General features: G+C 36.0%; 2 protein-coding genes across 7 annotated transcripts in view; one reads left to right on the top strand and one right to left on the bottom strand.

The window, feature by feature from the left end:
- The first annotated feature begins 671 nt into the window (after positions 1 to 671).
- LOC128671206 (katanin p60 ATPase-containing subunit A1-like) lies at positions 672 to 13,519 on the top strand. Of its 3 annotated transcripts, none has more exons than XM_053747513.2 (9): positions 672 to 1,237; positions 6,379 to 6,599; positions 6,709 to 7,187; positions 8,351 to 8,530; positions 9,229 to 9,371; positions 9,990 to 10,099; positions 10,612 to 10,738; positions 11,169 to 11,300; positions 11,652 to 13,519. In XM_053747513.2, the coding sequence occupies exons 1-9, from the start codon at positions 1,068 to 1,070 to the stop codon at positions 11,716 to 11,718; spliced, it is 1,629 nt and encodes a 542-aa protein (XP_053603488.1). In that variant the 5' UTR covers positions 672 to 1,067; the 3' UTR covers positions 11,719 to 13,519. The 3 variants fall into 3 exon arrangements, with proteins under 3 accessions (XP_053603488.1, XP_053603490.1, XP_053603489.1); XM_053747515.2 differs by having other exon boundaries at positions 941 to 1,237; positions 6,982 to 7,187; XM_053747514.2 differs by lacking the exon at positions 672 to 1,237 and adding an exon at positions 5,741 to 5,998.
- Positions 13,514 to 21,583, bottom strand: part of LOC128671205 (V-type proton ATPase 116 kDa subunit a 1-like) — a 26,124-nt gene continuing 18,054 nt past the window's right edge. For all 4 annotated transcript variants that reach the window (XM_053747509.2, XM_053747511.1, XM_053747512.1 and 1 more), the window contains 9 exons: positions 21,188 to 21,400; positions 20,636 to 20,786; positions 20,170 to 20,543; positions 19,743 to 19,852; positions 19,310 to 19,437; positions 18,165 to 18,382; positions 17,582 to 17,753; positions 16,761 to 16,926; positions 13,514 to 16,325 (listed from right to left, as the gene is read on the bottom strand). In XM_053747509.2, the coding sequence (XP_053603484.1) occupies positions 16,190 to 16,325; positions 16,761 to 16,926; positions 17,582 to 17,753; positions 18,165 to 18,382; positions 19,310 to 19,437; positions 19,743 to 19,852; positions 20,170 to 20,543; positions 20,636 to 20,786; positions 21,188 to 21,400 (1,668 nt within the window). In that variant the 3' untranslated portion in view covers positions 13,514 to 16,189. The remainder of the gene's footprint in view (positions 16,326 to 16,760; positions 16,927 to 17,581; positions 17,754 to 18,164; positions 18,383 to 19,309; positions 19,438 to 19,742; positions 19,853 to 20,169; positions 20,544 to 20,635; positions 20,787 to 21,187; positions 21,401 to 21,583) is intronic.

Raw genomic sequence — 21,583 nt, 5'->3', positions numbered from 1 at the left:
ATTATCATAATCGAAGTACTCGTGAGCTGTACGCGAATTACATAATATACGTATACGAGTAGTATTAGTATTTATAAACTCCTAGACAATAATGCTCATTGTGGTATTATAATTATGATTACATCATTTCGAGTGACATGGTTTCCAAGTTTCCTTTCCATAAACTTATGTCAGTTGTATTAAGTGGTGTCCGACCTGAGACATCTAGGTTATTAAATGAGTTCATTTGTGAATAAAACAAGGCTTAGTAGAACTACAATTAACTATATTAAATTTATGATTGTGAATCGATTCAAAGTGAAGTTTAAGAAGTGTTAGGTACAGCAAAAATATTTTAAGTCAGGATGAAGTTTTTAATTATTTAATTAGCACAGATAGATAGACAACAAAATTACTAATAAAAAACATAACTAGCATGATTAGCTTAGATACGATATAATGATTAGCTATGTAATAGATTCTCAAATTTCTTTCAAAAATAGGGAAAAACTCGGAACCTTAAATAAATATAAATCGTTGTTTCCGTTGTGTTAAGTCGTATTTCTATCATAAACAAAATTTATAATACAAGTAGACCTACCCCTATTTAAGTAAGATTTAGGGCATCAATGAAATGGTAATGAGTGAGTCAGCGACGGTCATCGTCCAGTCGTCGACGCGTCGCGCCAGTTGGCTATCGGCTACGCAACGGGCGGTCGTAGCACTCGTAGCGCGTGGGCTACGATATAATTTAAATTTTCTACGAAATATTTTCCTACCGAATTTTTCGACATAAGTGAATGTTTTCAGTTATAATCTTTATGTTATGTTTTTCTGAAAAGTTTTATGTACTCGTTTAGTGACATTGAGTGAAAAAGTTACTTTCGCGTCGCATTGATTTGTTAATTTCCTTTTTCGCACGCAACTTTTGTTTGTGTTCACAAAGTATACAATCTTCTGCCAAATTGGTCAAAAATCTAATTTTGAACTATGAAACGTATTAAATATTTTGTTTATATTTAGACAATTGATTTTTAGTCTTTTGTACAAAGACACTTGGAATAGAAAACTGCAAAATTTATGTAAAAATGACAAACGACTCAAATGGTGGCGTGGCCGAGCCGCAAGGACGAAGAGAAGAGAACAGCGGTTCTTGGCAGAAGAAGGACAACGATGTCAAGATAGAGTTTGGGTTCGGAGTGCCGCTGGGCGCCATGGGAGCTCATCCTGCCTTCCACTCGGCCTGGGACCTCGGATGGTAGTTACCAATTATCACATATCAGTAAATATATTCCTATACCCAGAAGTGCGAAAACGTTCGGATGAGAGAGAGAGTGTAAATATGCTTTGTAATAGTATAATACTGCCTTATTGTGCATTAGCTTTTGCCCGCGACTTCGCCCGTGTTTATTGCCCACGCTCATAACTTATTTTTGACAATATAAGATATTTAGTAACTTGGGAAACCTAACATTGCACTTGTTTCGACACACACTCATCCAGTCCTGTGATTCGCGGTTTTGGTGGAGACGTAAAAAGTAGGAAAGCGGACCCTGGGCTCAGACGCTCAACGGCAACAACCGGGATTACGCTCAGATGAAGGAGACCCTTGGTAGTTTGTTTACGCTGAAATTGGGCTTTGCAGCGTCACAGCCCCGAATGTAAATTTGGAATACACCAAAATGGGAGAGAGAGTTTTAAGCTGTAGTACCTATGCACATTACACTGCAACAATGCCTTCAGTTTTAGTATTAGGATCCATATTTTGTAAACGAAACATACATTTAAATAAATCGATTTTCACACTATGAACGAAGCATAAAACCCATTTCGGGAAGTAAAGGGTGCTAATTAATAAAAAGTATTTTTCTTGAATACATCGCGTGTCGCAATCAGGTCAGTAATTGCCTTGTGGAAAATTGCTGGCTTCAAGATCCTTTGTTATATATATTATGTACTGTATCAGTCCTTTATTTAATCTTTCCTTTTATTCGAGTACCTTATTTATATTTATGTATTGTGGGATATACAGGTACACAGTTAATAAAGTACCCACATACTCTAGCACAGTCGATAAAACACACCAATACGCGTGGTTGGTCAATCACTCATCCTCCTTATCCAAGGAAGACTAGTGCTTCATCAGCCAGGACATTAATTGACAATTTAATTAGATTTTTTAATAAACTTCCGATGGAGCTAAAATATTGTTACTGTATAGTAGTGAGTTCAGTTAGGAATAATAAAAAAAATAATAGTAGTATTTGAAGTACGTAAAAATAAGATTTAATGTATTGTTATTATTTTATGATCATAATTTGATTTGTGTCGTAATATTTCCACACATTGCTGTATTGTTTTTGAGATAAACAAAAAAAACTGAATTAAGATATTAGAACATTTAAATCTGTGAATGAAAATAATGACGATTTTGGATGAAAATAAAAAGCATTATTAGACTGTCTTCCATGATGGTCTGGGAAAGAAACACATAGAATAAGCCAGCTGCTTCACCTGCCGCACAGACTGTAAATGTCAAAGAAGTATAATGACTATAAACTTAAAGATTCTTCTCATAGGCGATAGGCTAGCGATCTGTCACTATAATAATCTCAATTCCACCAATAAGTCCACCGTACAGCTAAACGTGACTTTCGAGTTCCGCTCTTGACTTTGTCTATCCAGTAAGATAAACACTTGACGTGATCTGTATTATTAAATATGACTAGGAAATTATTTCCTTTGTCCTTTGTAATAACGGGTTTTGGAACAATACGACTAATGGTTTTATAATACTCTAATGGAAAAGTCTAGACTGATGATGTATGACCTATCGCATGTAACGCACCTATATTGATCTAGTGTCGCATGTAAAATAACACAAGAGCCACACCCGTTCTTGCCACTGTTTCAAACTGTTAATTACCCGTTTTAGTTTCCAGGGGGAAAACGTTAGTACTTACTATCGACTAGCTTTCCAAAACAATGTTCTATAAGAATTTGTTAATATAGTTAAAGTAACGGCGGTCCAATGGTCCAAACGCTCGCATGTGATCAATAGGTACCTACCAGGTTCGAATCCTACTCGTGCCGCATGAATTTTTGTATACCAATCTGACTCGTATGTAGGTATAGTAGTAGCTTTCATAGATTTATCATTTGCTTTTGCTTAGGGTGACAGACAACCTGCATACTGGTCGATTATTTAGTTTACTAGCATGTATGCACCAACAGATGGCGTTAGGTAAACGTAAAGTCAAGTCACATGCCTTTAGACTTGAATAAAATCGTGATAAAACACCAAGTAAATAGCACACTGGATAAGAAAAAAATATTATTGAAATGACCCTGAATTTGAATAAATAAGCCAATTCATCTGTAATGATTGTCTTTAGCCTAAATTAGGTACACGCATTAATTTTCGTGGTAAGGACAGTGTCTCAATAAACTAAATTGATGGGTGGGCGGTGCAAATTGTTTCCATTACACCTCATCATCCAATTTGCTCGGGAACATGATTTCATGTACCGTTTGTAACTTGTGCCGTGTAAAGAAAATTTATTTTATATTACTGAGCAAGCAAACAGGCACGCGGCCGATGGGAAGTGGTTACCGCAGCGTATGGTTTGCAGGCAACCATACGCTGCACCAGGGGTTTCACACGCGCCTTTTGTAGTCTTGATATTAAATATATCTGGTAGGAATAGGTAAATAAATTAAGCGTGCGGTTCAAATCTGAGTAGGACCAATTGATATCATCTCGTGTATTTTGTGCGACTAAGGTAACAATCTTGACAAGCCACAATAACATTTTCAAAGAGGTTGACGCCAGGCAGGCGGTCATATCACAGCAGAATCTTCAATTTAAAGGTTTACTTTCCAAGCGGAACCTGTGGTTCGGGGCGTCACAGCCAGGAATGCCATCACGGGATAAATATCATGTAAGCTGCGGAAATAGTTCGTGCGAAATAAATATTCCAAATTATTTAAAAACATATCTCATCAAGCATATAAAGTGTGGTAAGAAAACAGCTTTTAGCATCAAAACAAATATAACTAAATGTATCAAAAATGTGCCCAGAAAAATATAGTAAACTGTAAAACCCCAGTTATACTCATCGCCTAAGAACATGAAAGTCATCTTGAACGATTAATATTAAACTTGGAAATAAAATAGTAACAATCTAGATTTATTGAAATGGTATTGATATTTTTCCGGCGTTGCTTACACGGGTTAATTTTTCTTGAAATAAATATTCAAAAATATATCTCTTACAAAAATGTATATGACATATGTCTCTTTTGTCACATAAAATTGTGACGAAACTGTTAGTCACAAAACTGTTAATCACAGACTTCCGAAGAATCTAAAGTAGTTTTATGCGAAAACGGCATCAAAATTTTTTCCAATGGAAATTAATTTATAGGTTGCTTTTGTTCACTTCCATGCCTGTCTGGAAGCGAATGAAAACAAAATGCGACAGATGCTTTTCTACACGCGGAGATTATAAAAGTCAGCCAAGGGAAAATGCTATAAACTGGAGCTTCTTTTCGGAGACTAGGCCAGCAAACCTATCACAATCTAATCTCAATTCCACAATCAGTTTTGCAACTTTTCGCTCTGTCTACCCGTTAGGGATGTAAACGTCATACTGTATGTATGTCTGATATTCTCACGGGACGAAGCCACTGGTCGCACTTAAAATTACCACCGTATCGAATGCCGTCTTAATCGATTGCATATCGAATGGAGGTCAGGTCGATGTCCCCACACTGTCTAGTCGTTGCCCTCCGACCCACATCCGCACTGCCTGTCAAGTTTACTCCGGGGTAAACACAGAGGTCAGTTACCCCGGTGCAGTAGGCTTCGAAGGTGCACATGATTTTAATGCTTTTCGCTGAGTAATTGGTCTTTAAAATTTTTTGAATGACTTGGCAACATAGTAATGGTTTTCCGTACGGATATAAAGACAATAAAAAAGAAAAAAATCTAGCAGATTCATCATTGGCAGTTAGAATACGGATAATAATGACAAGGAATAAGGATGATAATTTTAAACTTAATTTTCAATAGCAGTGAAGCCATCTATCTGTCATTTGATTAAATGATATTTTTTGCATAGATAAATGCTTTGAGTTCAAGAGACACCTAAGTAAAGATCGCCAGCTCGTTTCAAGTTTGTGATATTATCTAGTCGTGTCCGTTCATCGTGTAAAAATCTAATTTCTGTGTGTTGTATTAATTAATTTTAGAAATATATATATTTTTAATTAATTAAACACAATTTTCAAAATATACCTATATATTTTTTGTCAATTTTCAAAAAATATATATTTTTTCAAAAAAATATATATTTTTTGAAAACTGCACCTAAAGAAAAACTACGGCTATTAGGCATTCATTCAAATACGCCCTCGGGTTGTATGCACATCGTTTTCTATAAAAGTTTGCGAGGACGGGTTGACTGAGAGTACAAAGAGTGCCTAATGACCGAACCTAAAAATAATACACAACATTAAGTTTCCATACAAAATGAGATCAAACTGAAATGATTAACGAGGTTCACCAAAAGTAGACCAGTCAAGGGCCTTTACCGACAAACAAACTTAAAAACTCGCCAACATATGTATGATTTTTAATACTAACAACATAAGGTTTATTTTTCCATTAACAATGAAAAAACAGGTGGTTCTTTAACAATGCCAGGGAGTACGCACAACGCGGTCAGTTTCCGCAACCGCGTCGCCATGCCAACTCACTCAAAACAAAATTGTCAAATATAGCACGCACGATATTTTCCATCAACAAAAGTAATGACATACATTTTCAACAATAGCCCCTGAGAAATTATGCCCTGTATCATCTGACTACATGTTCTATAGAAGAAACCCAAGTAACCCATATGTTCCTGAAGCATGTTTGTATAGGAGTGTTGAGAAGGATGGATTTTGGATTCGGAGATTTTCTGTACCCCAATGTGGGCGGGCTGAACCAATATTTTCGCCATGATCCGTTTGGGTATGTCCTATTGCTTTTCTAGAAAGTGATAGAGCAAGATTTTGTATTGTAGTAAAATCATTAGACTATGACAAATTCGCAAACATAAGCACTTTAATGACACTTGACCGAAACGAATTGAAAAAGTGCATGGGTGAATTTATTCTCTTGTGGAAACGAAAAATGAGATAATATGCAAACTCGAAATCTAGAGATTCAAGCAAACTAAATTTTACCAATAAAATGAACTTTCGTGGAAACATAGTTGTCATTAAATACAGTTGTCAAAATCTTACGGCATAATGATTTAAAACTATATTTTGCTAGTCTATCAATTTAAAGTTATGAATTAAATAATTTACGAAATAATTTTAATGTTGTTAGTCCACCTTCGATTGCAGCTCATCATCTGGCTTTCACCACATGGCCAGGATGATGGATCGGATGGTGGCGGAGAGTCTCCAGCCATTTGGCTTCGCCAGGATGACAGCCAGACGGTCCGGAGACACCCAGGACCCTCCCAGAGATGGTTTACGCACAGAGAGAAGCGACGCCAGAAGAGAAAGAGCCAAAAATCCTAATACACATGCTGCAAATGGCACTCGACATCCACAAACACAAGGTAATGTGATTAATTTACCTTTAATAACAACTAAAAAGGTCATATTTATTCGCAAATTCCAAAATATAAAGGGAAATAAATATCTACAGGTGAACAATTTTCTTTACAGTTGTTAAACCAACTCACGTAACCACTTTCCAAGAGCAACCACTCGACCAAGCCAAACAGACAGATCCCACCACAGAAAAATGGGCGGGGACATTACGCCGTAGGGACCCTGACATTCAGCCAGTTCTGCCTTCCATCATAACCAGAAAAACCTCATCCACGACATCCACAGTAGGAAGCGGTAGAAAATGTCGATCAGTAGAACGAATGCCCAGAACTAGGGGCAGAAATTTAATTCCAATTAAACCAATGAGAAAAACTGATGTTCCGACAGAGGGGATCGATCTAACCATTGAAGAAAAGAACGAAAAGGTTTTTGACTCCACTGGGTATGAGCTACATCTGGTCGAAACCTTGGAGAGGGATATTCTGCAGAAAAATCCAGATGTACGTTGGAAGGATGTGGTTGGATTGGAAGACGCGAAAGCAGTGTTGCAGGAAGCAGTCGTTTTGCCGCTTGTCATGCCCGACTATTTTAAGGTAAGGTTTACTTGCTGATTCACTTTGCCAACGAGCTTTAGGAACTAGATTCTTTTAATTAATTGGCGCGTGTTGCCCTTCCGTCAATTAACAATAGAATTTTTTGGTGTTCACTATAGCTATAGTAAGCTCTGCGTGTTTGATATACAACCATTTTGGTGTCGAAAGGTTAAAACATTTTCGATGACTCAAGTATCTAATGATTTGAGTTGTCGCTTTTTAATTTATTACTGAATGACAGTCTCTGAATGACTATAAGTATGTTTTTTTATAAGTGTGTCGAAATTTATTTCAAATAAAATCGGTAAGTAGTTTGCTCATAGAGTTTATCTGTACGGGAATGAATAATTACATAAATCGCCGGCGCCAAAGGCTATCTTGACGTCAGTAGAATTGTATACATAAAGTCTGTAATGTGGGTTATGCTTGTGTTTGTAATTACCGAATGGTCTAGCCTACATTAAATTGGGCATTCGCGTGACGATGCTATCGTGGCATAATCGTAATGCTACTTCTACTTTTTCCAGTTGGATTAAGGAGTTGGTTCGCATTAGTTTTGCCATAAAATGTCACAAATGTGTGATTTCGACATTTCATATATTTGTCATATTTTATTATGTAGGTACTTAGATGAAAATTTTTGAATGAGTTTTTTTCTTTTATGCTGAGTGGAATGAAAGTGTCTACTACCAGGCCAGGCCTTTGGACTTGTGCATTTAATGTTTTTATTTTTGTCTACATTTCTCTCTTTTTGCAATAAAGAATATTATTAAATGAATAAATATTTGTATTATGTGCTTGAACCACTTATTTGATGTGTGTATTGCGTATTTTTAAAAGCTTTTTTCGGTCGAATTAACACTTACCTATAATTGCGAAAAATATTTGGCTTAAATTTTTCATTAAAAATGGAATCGATTTTTATTTGAATTGCTTCATTGAAAACCATCTCTTTTTCGAGATTTTATTTCAGATTTTTAAATGCGATACTGTTTGCTCGTAACTTGTATTATTTTGCAGCAGTAGTTCTTTCTCTGAATTCTGACAAAACTTTAAATTAAACCTATTTCTTCGTCGATTCGACCATTCCAAGTGCAACATAAAGTGAATTAAATTAGTTTGTGAAGAAAATAATGAAATCCACTAAGATGGAGTGTTGACAGGGCATCCGGCGGCCGTGGAAGGGCGTTCTCCTGACCGGGCCTCCAGGGACGGGGAAGACGTTGTTGGCCAGGGCTGTCGCGACCGAGTGTAGGACAACATTCTTCAATGTGTCCTCGGCCACGCTCACGTCCAAGTACAGAGGAGACTCGGAGAAGCTGGTCCGGTTGCTGTTCGATATGGTTAGTCTATAAATTGTCACGTTCCACTGGTAGATGTATGGGTAAACAATGCGCTTAAGATGTATTATGCGCATCCATACGAATATTATAAATGCGAAAGTCTGTCTGTTTAATTGTCTGTTTGTTTCGCTTTCACGGTGTTTAGTACGCGTGTAGTTAAAGACCCCCGTTCAAACATACGATACTTTTTTTTTCAAAAACTAACCCCCAAATGAATAATGAGGGTGAAAGAAGTCAAACGTCTTAAGCTTTCCCCCATTAGGCAACTTTTCTCGTGGGACGTCATTGTTGGACCATTAATCTAGATATTAAAACTTTCCCGAAATAGGGTTTCGATGCGTTACGGCTGTGAATGCAATTGAGATCACCATCAAATCAGAGAGTCCACAGCATAGAACTCAGTAATGAGTCTCGCTGAATGGGAAGAATAAAATATGAAATGTAAATTGATTGGCTAAAATAAAAAGTTTTTATTTTCATATTTTTTTAAAAGAAACGATATGAATAGCACTCAGCGACCCACACCAAGCACCTATGATGTATAGGTCCCATAGAAACAAACATAGAAACGAGCACAAAGCCCCCAGACCAGCAAACTTCTTTAAATTTCTGTCATTTCAATCGTATTGTAATTGCCCGTGTTTCTTAAAAAAAAACAGCGTTTGAATGTTTTCTCGTATGTCTTTACAATCTTCCAGGCTTCGTTCTACGCGCCAAGCACGATATTCATCGACGAAGTGGATTCATTATGTGCGATGAGAGGAGCAGACTCCGAGCACGAAGCTTCGAGGAGGTTCAAAGCAGAACTGCTCATCCAGATGGACGGGCTAGCTGCTGCTTTGTGAGTATTATCAATTACTAGATGTTGCCCGGGGCTTCGCTCCCGTGGAAATTTTGAGATAAAATATAGCCTATAGCATATCTCATATCATGGATAATGTACCTTTCAAATGGTGAAAGAATTTTTGAAATCGATTTGGTAGTTTCGGAGATTATCCGCCTCAAAAATACAAACTCACAAAGTCACAAACTCATAAACGAAAAATTCCCAGAATCGAAGTCAAACTAATTTATAATATGATTATTATCTAAAGTTTTTAGTAGGATGATAAATTTGCATACCCATAGCCGGTGAAACATGTAGGATTAAATTTTCTTTAACACCATATTGCAATAACGTAAACTCGAGTTGTTGCAAACAAATAATCTTAAGAAATAAAGAAAATAACTTATTAGACCTTTAGGCAATTTTTCACGTCAAATTTCAAATAGTATTTCAGAAGGCAACAAACTACTAACATTTCGGAACGACCACTGCTGAGAAGAAACGCCGAAAGATAATCATTTACATATTCAAAAGTGTACCAGACCAACAAAGCATAAATTTTCCTGCAATATTGAAACAATTTTTTTTAAAGATTAAGTACCTTATTATTTTGACGTTTTTAAATGATTCCAGTAATCAAGACAAGATCATTATGGTCTTAGCGGCGACCAATCATCCATGGGACATCGACGAGGCATTTCGGAGAAGATTCGAGAAGAGAATTTATATCGGTTTACCGGATGGTAACATTTTATGAATAATTAATAATTGCCCGTGTTTGCTTTTGAATATGTGTGCAATATTAGTAAAAAAGTTGAAAAATTGGTTTGAATGTGCTAATCGATTAATATATGATTTCATTGACACTAGCTTCGACTAGTAACATTATGGCTTTTGAACAAAATAAATGATTTTATTTATTGTATTTTGAGACATGATTATAGGTTTTAATTGTTTAACTTTTTTAACATACCTGATTTTAATATTTGTTGAAGTTTTGCTAAAATACTTGATTTAATAGATTCTTCCTTGAGATACCATGAATGGATCATAGCTCACGACTTGATTTGAACCTCAGAAACGAACAGTTGGATTTGATATTTTTTTCTACAAGATAGGAAATGCGATAGATTCCCGAATTGTCTTCGTAAAATATGAACGGAAGAAAGATTGCAGGGTACCTACAGCCAATAAACTATAAAGTTACAACCGCTGCAAACACTAATTCTTCCTTTATAACCTTGTCTGTGCATAGAGGGTATCCGGGAAAAGCTGCTCAAGTTGTGTCTCCGTGAAGTGGTGTTGGCGCCAGACGTGGACCTGGTCGAGCTGGCGACCAAGCTGGACGGCTACAGCGGCTCCGACATCTGTAATCTGTGCAGGTAATGTTTAATCCCAATTCCAACTAATATTATAAATGCGTAAATTATTATGTTTTTTGTTTGTCACCTTTTCACGCTTTATCTACTCAACCAATCTTCTTGAATTTCACGCATAGTGACGGAGAAGGACACAGGCACATTTCATTCCGGGAAACAGTACGAGTATGTGGAAAATTCACGTGGGCAAATACATTTTGTGTATTACTGATTCTACTACTTAACTCAGATCTGGTATTTTATTTCACTTGTTTTGGTGTCGAATGATGTACGTAGTTTGTACTTTGTTGGATAACATCCAAGTAGTTCAGGTATTCATAAGACGATTAGGTACACATTTTGTTGTAAAGCTTAAGACAATATTGTTAAGCTAAAAGCTGAAAGATCCGTAGTTCTACCGACCAATTCTACAAGTTCTAATTTCATATTGTAGGGACGCGTCGATGATGACGATGCGTCGGAAGATAGCCGGCAAGACTCCGGAGCAGATCCGTAAGTTGAAACGCACAGAGCTCGAGGCCCCGATCTCGAAGAACGACCTCGAAGCCGCGTCAGAAAAGACCAGGTAGGTTTATAGGCCCTACTGAGGGCGAAGTGCGCGTTTTCATTTTCGCTTCTCACCATCGAATCGATTCGAAGTGTAACGCGGCGAACCAGTGCGGTTATCGTTGCGTCACAATGGCGCAATGTGATTGGTTCGCTGTGTCTCATTTCGAATCGATTCAATGGTGAGAAGTGACTAACCCGCACTTCGCCCATCGATCTGTGTGAGCATCTCACCATCGAGTCGATTGCTAGTTGGTATCTTATTGGTGAACGTTCTGATATATTGCGGGTACGTCAGCACAGCGTTTTGTGTTTATTGCATTGTAGTAGTAAGTGCGTGATACTTTAAACTTTTTCGACTGTTGTCCAGGCGGACAGTGACACCGGCAGACGTCGCTCGATACACGAGCTGGATGCAGAAGCACGGGTGCTCCTAGCGACGCGCCCGGGCGCTTCGGGCGCTTCTGCGGAGACTCAGGAACTCCCAGTGAGCAACACCTCATACTGCCGAAGATAATGGTCGATAAATGCGTTGGCACTGATAAGAAGAAGCGATCGAAGAGCAAGAGGAAGTAAGGAATTCCCTAAATGCCACCAAACTTGAGGTTGAGGTACACAGCTCTGTTGTGATTGGTCAATTTGATGTCAGTTATCGAATTCAAATAAAAGTCGAGTTGTGTTGTGGACCTCACATTCATCTAGTAATAACCGGTGGGAAGAATAAACTGCGACATGTTGAAGTCTGAGTTTGGGATGAATTTGATAACAAACGGAGGATTTGAAGACGCTTTCTGCTCGAATGTGCCCGGGTTCGAAATTGCTAAAATTTGTACAAATAGACAATCTGATTTTTGTGATTTTAGACTATTGTGGTTTGAACAATGAAGTGTTTATGATAGAGGTTGGGAATGAAGGTGATGATGGTGTATTTAGATACTTCGGTGTGTTGGTGTTGCTATTTCGAAAGGACGAAACGGACTCAAATTTTGGTGCATATTTTTTTTACTCTAGTGAGTTGCGTAAGTTTTACTCGATTGTATAAACTGCCATTTATTTTAAAGCCATCGAGATAATAATAATGCTCCTCTTGCACAATAAGCAATAATTTTATTCATAATTATGATTATTACTTAAAAAAAACGGTAAACGAAGTTTCCTTTATAAAACCGATAACTATGTGGAGAACATTATCATATTCACACACACTGGAGTTTTCATTGTGTTCTGTATAATATACTTTTACCCGTTTCATTAGAAAATTACATGTAGGAGTATTTTTATACACTGCTATATAGGTCTGTATATTTCAGCATTAACTTATTAAAATTCGATTAAAACTACTAATAAACTATTTAGAAAGTATCTTAGCATAGATATTGGAGATTCTCGATACAGTTGAGCTAAATGATTGGTGTTGTAAAATAATAATGTACTTAGGTTCCTAAGATTTTTAACGATTTTTAATATAGGCTTGGCTTTCGAAGTTTTTAAGGAATATTTTAGAGCGACCTCGTGGTCCATTTAGGACTTCATCAGGATTATCATCATCAATTAATTTAAGAACTTTGTCTTTTCTTGTCGGTGGAGCATTTTCCATCTAATTCTGTGCTCAGCCATTGATTTCACTTCCCTATACGACACGACCTTTGCCTTCTCTTTTATTTCATCTAGGAATGCCCTTCTTGGCTTTCCTTTTCCTCTTCTTGCTTCGATTTTTCCTCCAATTAGATATTTCATAAAGTTGTCGTGTCGTTTAAGGTGACCAAATATCTTTCCCCTTCTTGTCTCTAGGATATAGAGTATTAAAACTCAACGTTATAATCATATAACGTTAATCGCTTTTTATTTTTTATTTAAGACTATCAAGTCGTAAATAAAAAATATAAAGCGGCTATAGTTATCGAATAAATGCTATGAGCTATTTGCTCGTTGTAAATAAAATGATAGAACACTATCTTTTTATTTAAGAGTACCTAATGATTTTTTTTATTATCCTTCCTTGACCTCTTGGGGCACGAAGTCGATTTGAATCTTCTTATATATAAAACTTCGATACAATGCCTTAGGGTAGAAAAACTATGAGATCGTGTGTGTCTCGTTTATTACTATGAAATGACGACAAATTGTGTTTTTTATAAGATTTTGTCAGTCTTTATGTGAATTTCAGTGACTTTGTTAACTGTATTGTGCTGTTGGTATCATATGTAGACAAATTTTAATAAAGCTCGAAGATTAATACGTATTTGTTTTATTTCTATTATTATCTTAGAAATTATGTTACAAGTTTCAGGATATGTTACGGCAGCCTGATGTTTTACCTAAATTTAAAATATTTCTATAATCTAATTTTGACAAATTTTAACTTTCTCTCTCAAGAAACAAGCGAGTCTTATTTATCTGTGTATGTAATTAGGAATATCGATATATAGTGTGAATGGTGCACCGGTTACATATACTATACAAATTTTTACATTTAATAGTGTGAATGTATTTAGAAATACGTTCAAAAATATATATTTTATTAACAAGGCACAATTTCTTTTCATTCAAAAATTATATTACATAAATATGTTGTTCTATTTTTTTGCCCACTGCTGGGCAAACAAAGTGGAAATAGACGCTTTAGCCCAGCAGTGAGACAAAATATTTATAGAAGTTTTCGTGTTTGCGTATTGCGTTAATCTATTGACGCGACGCGAAGAAGCGCAGGGCGACGGAACTGTGAGCCCGCTCTAGCGCAGATACAACTGGCTAAAATATTCGAATCAAATTAATTTTGTTTACCTATATTATTATTGACGTACGGAATAACTATAATTAGAGAGAGAGCGAGAAATACTTCAATAGAGACAGAATGTGCAAGACCTCAAACATTGGTCCGATTATGATAATATCTAGTCAAAATTTTATTCTAAAGATAATCTAAATTATCTATATATTTCCTATAATCTTAAAATTATCAGGCACTTTGAAAATACAAGGCTTGACTTCCAATATAGAAATAATAATAATTCCATATAAATATGGTAATAAATTGTTTAAATAAAATAAACATTCCAATAACTAGACTTCAAGAATGAAGCAGAGTTATGTTACATTTCCTTCAAAATTGTTAAAAAAAAACAAACACTACCTACAATCTATGAAATATATATTTTAGACCTTTTATGTAACTTATGCCTGTGCTTTGGTAAGTATATAAAGTTAAAGTTAGACCAAGTGCATGCGAAGTTGATTTTAAGTAAAGTATAGTGCTTTATCTAGATTTTAATTTGTAGTTTGGTACCTCAAAAACATGCACTTCTTCTTCTACTTCAATAGTATAATATTTTATATTACAAAAGGGACAAAATTTATATACATTTTCAATTATATTTACAAGAAGTTTACAGCCACTTGAACACAATATAATTAAAAAAAAAAAGAATGAACATTCCTGAAGCTTTAGCTTTTATAAATGAAAAATACACGTAAGTATTCTGATTTTCAATTTTACTGGCAAGTCAAACTGACATAATAACATTAGTTTAACCATTGTCTAACTTTTTTTTTTAAATAAATTTTAATTACAAATTAAGACGCGATTTAAATTACAAATTCAAATGCAAATTGTTTTTTTTTCTAACATCTAAATACTAGCACAAAAGGCACAAAACTTTTCGAGATAAATCACACATGCCCTAAAATTAAAAAGTACAAAGAGATTAAAAAAAACAAAAATGAAATCAACAATACACTTTCAACATATTCTGATGTCCTTTTCCTACACAAATACTTATATGCAAAAATATTGTTTATGTTAAAAAAAATATATTTATCGACTTCAAAAATCTTTGAGTTGACAACTCGATCGAGTTAATTGCGTACCTGGCGGCTGTGACGTCGCATTCCAGCGAGGTGCGCAATTAGCTCGACCGAGTTGTAAATTGCTGAAATGTAATTACTGTTATAAGATATTCCGAAAAAGAAATGGGTACACTGAAATTAGGAAGAAATAGATTTTAAAAATAGAATTTCAATTGATTTTAATTTTTCGTTCTAATCTTATGTCATGTCAATTTGGAACGCAAGCATTTGTTTCATAAACTCAAAATTTATTCAAAAAGAAAATAGCTTTTACACACGTGACATACACGCAAAACGCAAAATTAAAATAATTACTTTTTAATTTTGACTAATTTCCGTATCCCTGTCTCTGGTCTTTTCAATTCATTATGCCTTCAAATTAAAATAGATACACGGAAAGCGGGGAGACTATTAAAAAATAATCTGATATAACCGCCATTACGTTAACAGCATATCAAGTGGCTCTGCTTGAACCTCTATGACGCGGTAATAGCGGCGAGTTTGCAATAGATTTGGGTAGGTTGATGTGCTGTTGACTGTGTGAACCGTACGATTAATTCAAGACGAATGAAACATTTTTATTTGAACTCTTAGAATAAAGAAAATTCTTTGTACCTATATTCTGAGTCTGAACAGTATTAGATTCAGTCATGTTTGTCAATCGTGTAGAGGCTTGGCCCTGACCCAAGTTCCCCGATGGAAAATAATTATCAGTTTTCCATCGCCATCAACCTATACTTAAATTGAACGATTACTTTTACATATAATTTTTGACATTGTTTATACGATTAGAGCCATGCTCCATTGCTCAGTTCGTTGTGCATCGTTGTTTTCTATAGGTTTTGACAGTAACGTACGCCGAATCAACATACTATTTCTGCGTTGTCCGTCGACGGATGTGATCGAGGACGACAGAGCGCAACGGAGCAATGCATGGCTCTAATCTAATTCAGGCTCTATTCGATAATAATCACTGGCGACATATCCAGCATGTAATAACTATCTCTCATTGGTCTAAATATACTGGATATTATTGCTAAAGTCCCTCCATTGGTCCGCGTGTCACTCGGGCGGCCTGCCATTGGCTTCCTCGGTGGCGGGAAGCACCTCGTCGAAGTCGTACTCCATGATGGCGGCAAATGAAAATGGCGCAAAGCCGTAGCCGTGGCCTTCGTAGAACTTGCTCATAAATTCCACCCTGGAATTAAATATTACATTACATTTGCTGGTGTGTACTTTCAATAATGTAAGTACACAATAAAGTGCATGGTCCAAATATATACGGAAACATATTGTGATTGTGATCGATTACACACGAGACGACATATTGAGCTGATGAAAAAAAAATTGAAGGCTGCTTGAATAAAATTTCACACCCGTGTTAGCAATAACACACTCGAAAAAAAAGAAAGATCATATTTATGTATTTTTTTAATGAATAGCGAAAATTAATAATTATTATAGGATTCTAGAATCGATGGAACGATTACTTTGCTCAATTTATTCATGTAACCTAAGATGATATATCTACCCGCATCACTCATTGACGTCAAAACTTAAAACTAAATAAGTAAAAGTTTCCATGTCTTCCCACTTTACGGGAGATTTTGCTAAAGTGATGTCCAGTACGTACCAGTGTAACCTGAGCGTATGTAAGAAGGCCGAGAGTCCCTCCATCAAGACCAGGATGGCCAGCGTGAAGAACGCCCAGACGGCGAAGATCACGTAGAGGAAGAACGCGCGCGAGTAGTGCCCCATGCCCATGCGCAGCACGCGCTGCCACAACACTGCTGATAACTCTGAAATTATAAATAAAAAAATATTAAAAATGACTACATTTAATGCAGGAAGGGTTTATTAAATTGATACTTCATTCCACTGTGATATATCGACCGCACGAAAATCCGTGTATCCGAGTAGTTTTTGACTTTATCGCCAACTAGATGTTGATATTAATTTTGAGATAAAATATAGCCTATAAGATTCTTGGATAATGTAGCTTTTTAATGGTGAAAGAATTTTTAAAATCGGTTTAGTAATTTCGGAGATTACTCGGCTCAAACATCAGTCACTATATACACTCACAAATGCTTACCTCTTTATAATATTAGTATAGATAGACAGAGAGACGCGGCGGAGGACATTGTTATAGATAAGAATGATATATAATAACTGGATGGGGTTAGTCCAGGACAGAGACGGAAGGCCTATGCCCAGCAGTGGGCCACGGAGGGCTGCAGATGATGATGATGATTATAATGAAGGATAAGGACGATCCAATGCAATTAAAAAAGTTAATTTTTTGATAAACTGATGGATTTAAAAGTCTATCTCTTTTCTATCAACTTAAATTTGTTGAATTGATTCATTCAGTTTCATAATGTATCACATCCATTTAAATCCATGTCGAATCCGTTCCATTGTCATTCACTATATACATTGTTTGATACTTACGAGCGTGTGCGAGGGATAGGGCCCACAATCTCAGATACGACGCAGTGTGGGAGACAGTCCCCAGCACGTACTCTATGGTGTGAATGGCCTGCGTGATCATCAGCTCGCCGATACCACCATCGTGTTCATTCTCCTCTTCTGCTTCACCACTCTCCACCCCTTGCTGGTATTGCTGGAATATTATTGCATTTTGTTATAATCTAAGTTGTAGGATATCGTTTATCTGTTGAGTTCAATGGTTGGTAAAGTATTTTATCCAAGCAAGATTTATACGATCAGAAATAGATTTCGAAAAATACTATTATATCTAAGAAATAAAGAAAAGTTGAATAAGGTAAGGGTCCACATTTTGTGGAAAAACTTTTAAATATTTTGTACCAAGTCTGTAAATAAAATTCGGTACATCGAAATTCAGCCAAGGGAACCCATATTTGGCACTCTTATTGGGTCCATACTATCCCTATCAGTCCTGTTGCGCATTCAGCTTTTTTGTTTTGATTCTACTTTCATACTTCCCATCGTACGTTATCATATCTTGAATTTTCATTGTTAAGTAGAACTGTAGTCACTAATTCTTATTCACCTTTCGTTTCCTGGCGGACAGTATCTGATACACCGGCTTCCCGAACAGCATGATTGGCACACACAGGTACGCCAGCGCCAGGAAGGTGCTCTGCAGCACATCCTGGCCGTCATACATCAGCGTCCGGCACGGAGGGTTCTCCGGGTTCTGTTTCAGGAGCATCATGTTGATGAAGATTATGAGCACCGACGGAGCACAGGAGGAGCCGTAAGCCACGTCTGGAAATAACATGGATTTGTGTTATTTGGGTACCATGTTTGATCTTCTTGGGGTGTTGATGCCATTCCAACGATATATTTAAATTTTCCTTGAAATGTGATCTGCTATTTTTTTGCGAAGACGCTCAACGATAACCATGTTTGGTAACCAGTCAGACTATCCCATGCGGTGAAAACCGCATCAAATTCCATCCAATAGTTTTTGCGTGATGCGAACAAACATACAGACAGACAAAAAAAAATGCTTCTATTAGTCCCATAATTATTTTTCTTTGACATCTCCTATGTACAGACATAACCCACTTACAATTTTATTTTATGTATAAATATACGACTATTAAAATACACGTGAGTAACACATGACCATAATATACAATTAAGAAGTATAGCACATAGTTAATGAGTTTAATTCATTCGACCTTAGGCTTGTGCATATTGTTAATAGGATCCTCTTGAGAGACCGTAGTGACAATTTTGTTGTATGGATGTTAATTGGCGTGAATGTTGATGTTATTGATGTAGGAGAATAATATAAGTACTATTGTTACTTGAAACGGACATTTTGTTAATGTACGAGTAATAAAAAAAAAACAATTTTGGCGATATATATTAGAAATGGTAAAGATTAAATATTAAATGTATTTTTTTAAATCCAAAATTTCTCAATACATTAAGGAAGTTCAATAAACAACCAAATACAGTATATGATGCATACACCCAGGTAATTTTTAGGGAGTTATTTCAAGTGTCTGTATGTGTAATCTGTGGTCTGAAATTAAAACTTTAATGAATTGATAAAAAAATTATAAAAAAAAATATCAATACGGTTCATTGGTGCGGAAGATCTGCCTCCCACACCAATGAATCAATTATTGCTCGTTATTTTTTTTGTTCGAAAGATGATACTCAGCTGTATTATAGCTATACCTGTAGCTGTCGCAGAGTACATAGTCCACTTCATGAACATCAGTATACACAAATACCAGAACAGTAACAGCAGAAACAACACCTGCGGTATATATTGCAGGTATATCATCTCAGGTTTCTTGAAGTGGCTGCAAGAGAATATCAAATTTAACTTTCATTTCACCAGCCATGTTATCTTTCGGCACAATTTTGACGTCAAGTTCATGACAAAAAATTATTTTGCTAACATTTGGATACTGTTCATAAAATTACTAGTATTTGTAAAAAAAATTTAGGCCCTTGATGACTGATTTAAATTTATTTAACTTTTTATGTTTGAAATTTTGAATACAATTTTATTGTTAAACGTCGAATTTGCGACCGAAAATAACACAGCTGCATTAAAAGTAAGAACAACATAGCTAGGACTAATTTCTAGGAATACAGTAATTACTTGAAGTTTACCACACTCATTGTCACCCCGAAGGCCATGTGCAGCACCCCGAATATTATGGACAGTTTCATCTTGAACGAGTTCAAGAATATTATGTTGTTCTGGGCAAACTGGAAGAGAAATTATAGATTAGTGTTTTCAGATAGTCTAGATTCTTTAAGCTTATAATTCAATATTGACTGATTACTTTATGCATAGAAATAACAAAGTCTTATTTTATGTCTAAGTAGTTCAAAGAGTCTTGTTTTAAATGAAAATACTGGATCTAGGACATAATTTTATATTCATGTGACAAAATGTGTTATAAGTGAAAATTACAAACTAGAAAAAATCTATATCTTGGGAATTCGAAGCACTATTACTATAAAGACCTATTAAATCGTGACGAAAAAAGCAAGTAAAAATCACATAATCAAATAGTATCTACCTGCCAAGCAGGATCCAGTCCAAAAGGATAAGGCGTCTGCGTATACGCAACAGCTGGATCCAATTGTAGCACAGAATTATCCAATAACGTGCTATTATCATATACATTCATCCAACTGCTTCCAAAGATATTCAGTGACTTAGAAAACATATCATTGTATATCAGTCCTGTGTAAATGGAGAATATTCCCATCAGAAGGATGATATAGCGACCCCCAAAGAATATGTTCCAGATTTCGTTGTCTATTTTCTTCCTAGCTAGGGCTTTCTCTTTGATGACGAGAATTGAAGCGAAGGCTGTCATAATTAGGCCATGACCTACGTCGCCGAACATCACGGCGAACAGAAACGGGAATGTTACAATCGTGTATAATGCTGCAAAAAAACATCTTCTTTTTAAAAATACGATCTTGTGACTAAAAGTAGAATTAAAATTTAATTAAGGCTAATAATGTTATGTTATATACCTGGATTGACTTCTCTATAGCTGGCGATTCCATAGGAATCAATAAGGTTTTGGAAGCCATTGGTGAACTTGTTGGTTCTGTTGAAGGTGGGCGGGATCTCCCTGGTCGGCACGCAGTGCATGAACGACGGAATCGGACTGCCACTTGCTTTCTATCAACAAAGCAATTATTACAAAAACCTTTTCAATAAAGAAATAAAAGTCTCAAATTGAAGCATTAGTCAACCACTCTTTTCGTAAACTGTGGGTTTAAGTTTATGCTAGTACTTTCATTTCTGAGTTCAATATTAGTGCTCAACCTCAAGGACTCAAAAATATTCGCCTTTTTCTGATGTATATATCACCTTTGATTGCTGGATTAATCGCGTGATTCCGTTGCTTCAAATGTTCATCTTGACAAATTTTCAGAAAGCTAAGTAAACAATCATAAATGAAGCTATTGGGCTCATTCTTAGTAAGGAAGGAGGACCGGTTCTCTTTGTAAAATGCTATACAAAGAAGAAGACGTAAAGATAACAAAGATAATTCAGTTGTGTTATTATTATCAACTTACAACGCCATCATCCAGGGCCTTCTGCAGCATCGGCAAATCAACCTTCGGGACCCAGCACTCCGCTATCAAGCACTTCTTCACTATGTCCATATTGAACATGTTCAATGTGTGGTATATCGCCTTCTCTCTTCTGACTGCCACCATCCACGTGCTGATATATTTCGCAATGTTGGCGAGGACTCTCAGTCTGTGCTGCTCTGTTTGTTCTAACACCTGGCGAGATGTGACTATAATTGGACGGTGATTTGCCTGTTATTCTATTGATTCTTTGATACGATTAAACTTTGGGAGCCAAGATAGGATTTCAAAAATATCTCTTTTATTTTCTCTTTTATACTAGTTTTAGTTAAGACTTATCATTGTACGCTTAGTGGGTAAATAAACGACTATGAGTCA

Source organism: Plodia interpunctella, chromosome 7, assembly GCF_027563975.2.
Source record: "Plodia interpunctella isolate USDA-ARS_2022_Savannah chromosome 7, ilPloInte3.2, whole genome shotgun sequence".
NCBI lineage: Eukaryota > Metazoa > Arthropoda > Insecta > Lepidoptera > Pyralidae > Plodia > Plodia interpunctella.
Note: the sequence above shows the minus strand (reverse complement) of the source record. Positions and strands in the feature narration are given on the sequence as shown.

What these genes read in the sequence shown, in the direction of transcription:
- LOC128671206 (XM_053747513.2), top strand. Translation starts at nt 1,068, where the DNA reads ATGACAAACGACTCAAATGGTGGCGTGGCCGAGCCGCAAGGACGAAGA. An exon ending in TCCGGTTGCTGTTCGATATG is followed by an intron (nt 8,531 to 9,228) that starts GTTAGTCTATAA and finishes ACAATCTTCCAG; the next exon opens with GCTTCGTTCTACGCGCCAAG. An exon ending in TTATATCGGTTTACCGGATG is followed by an intron (nt 10,100 to 10,611) that starts GTAACATTTTAT and finishes GTCTGTGCATAG; the next exon opens with AGGGTATCCGGGAAAAGCTG.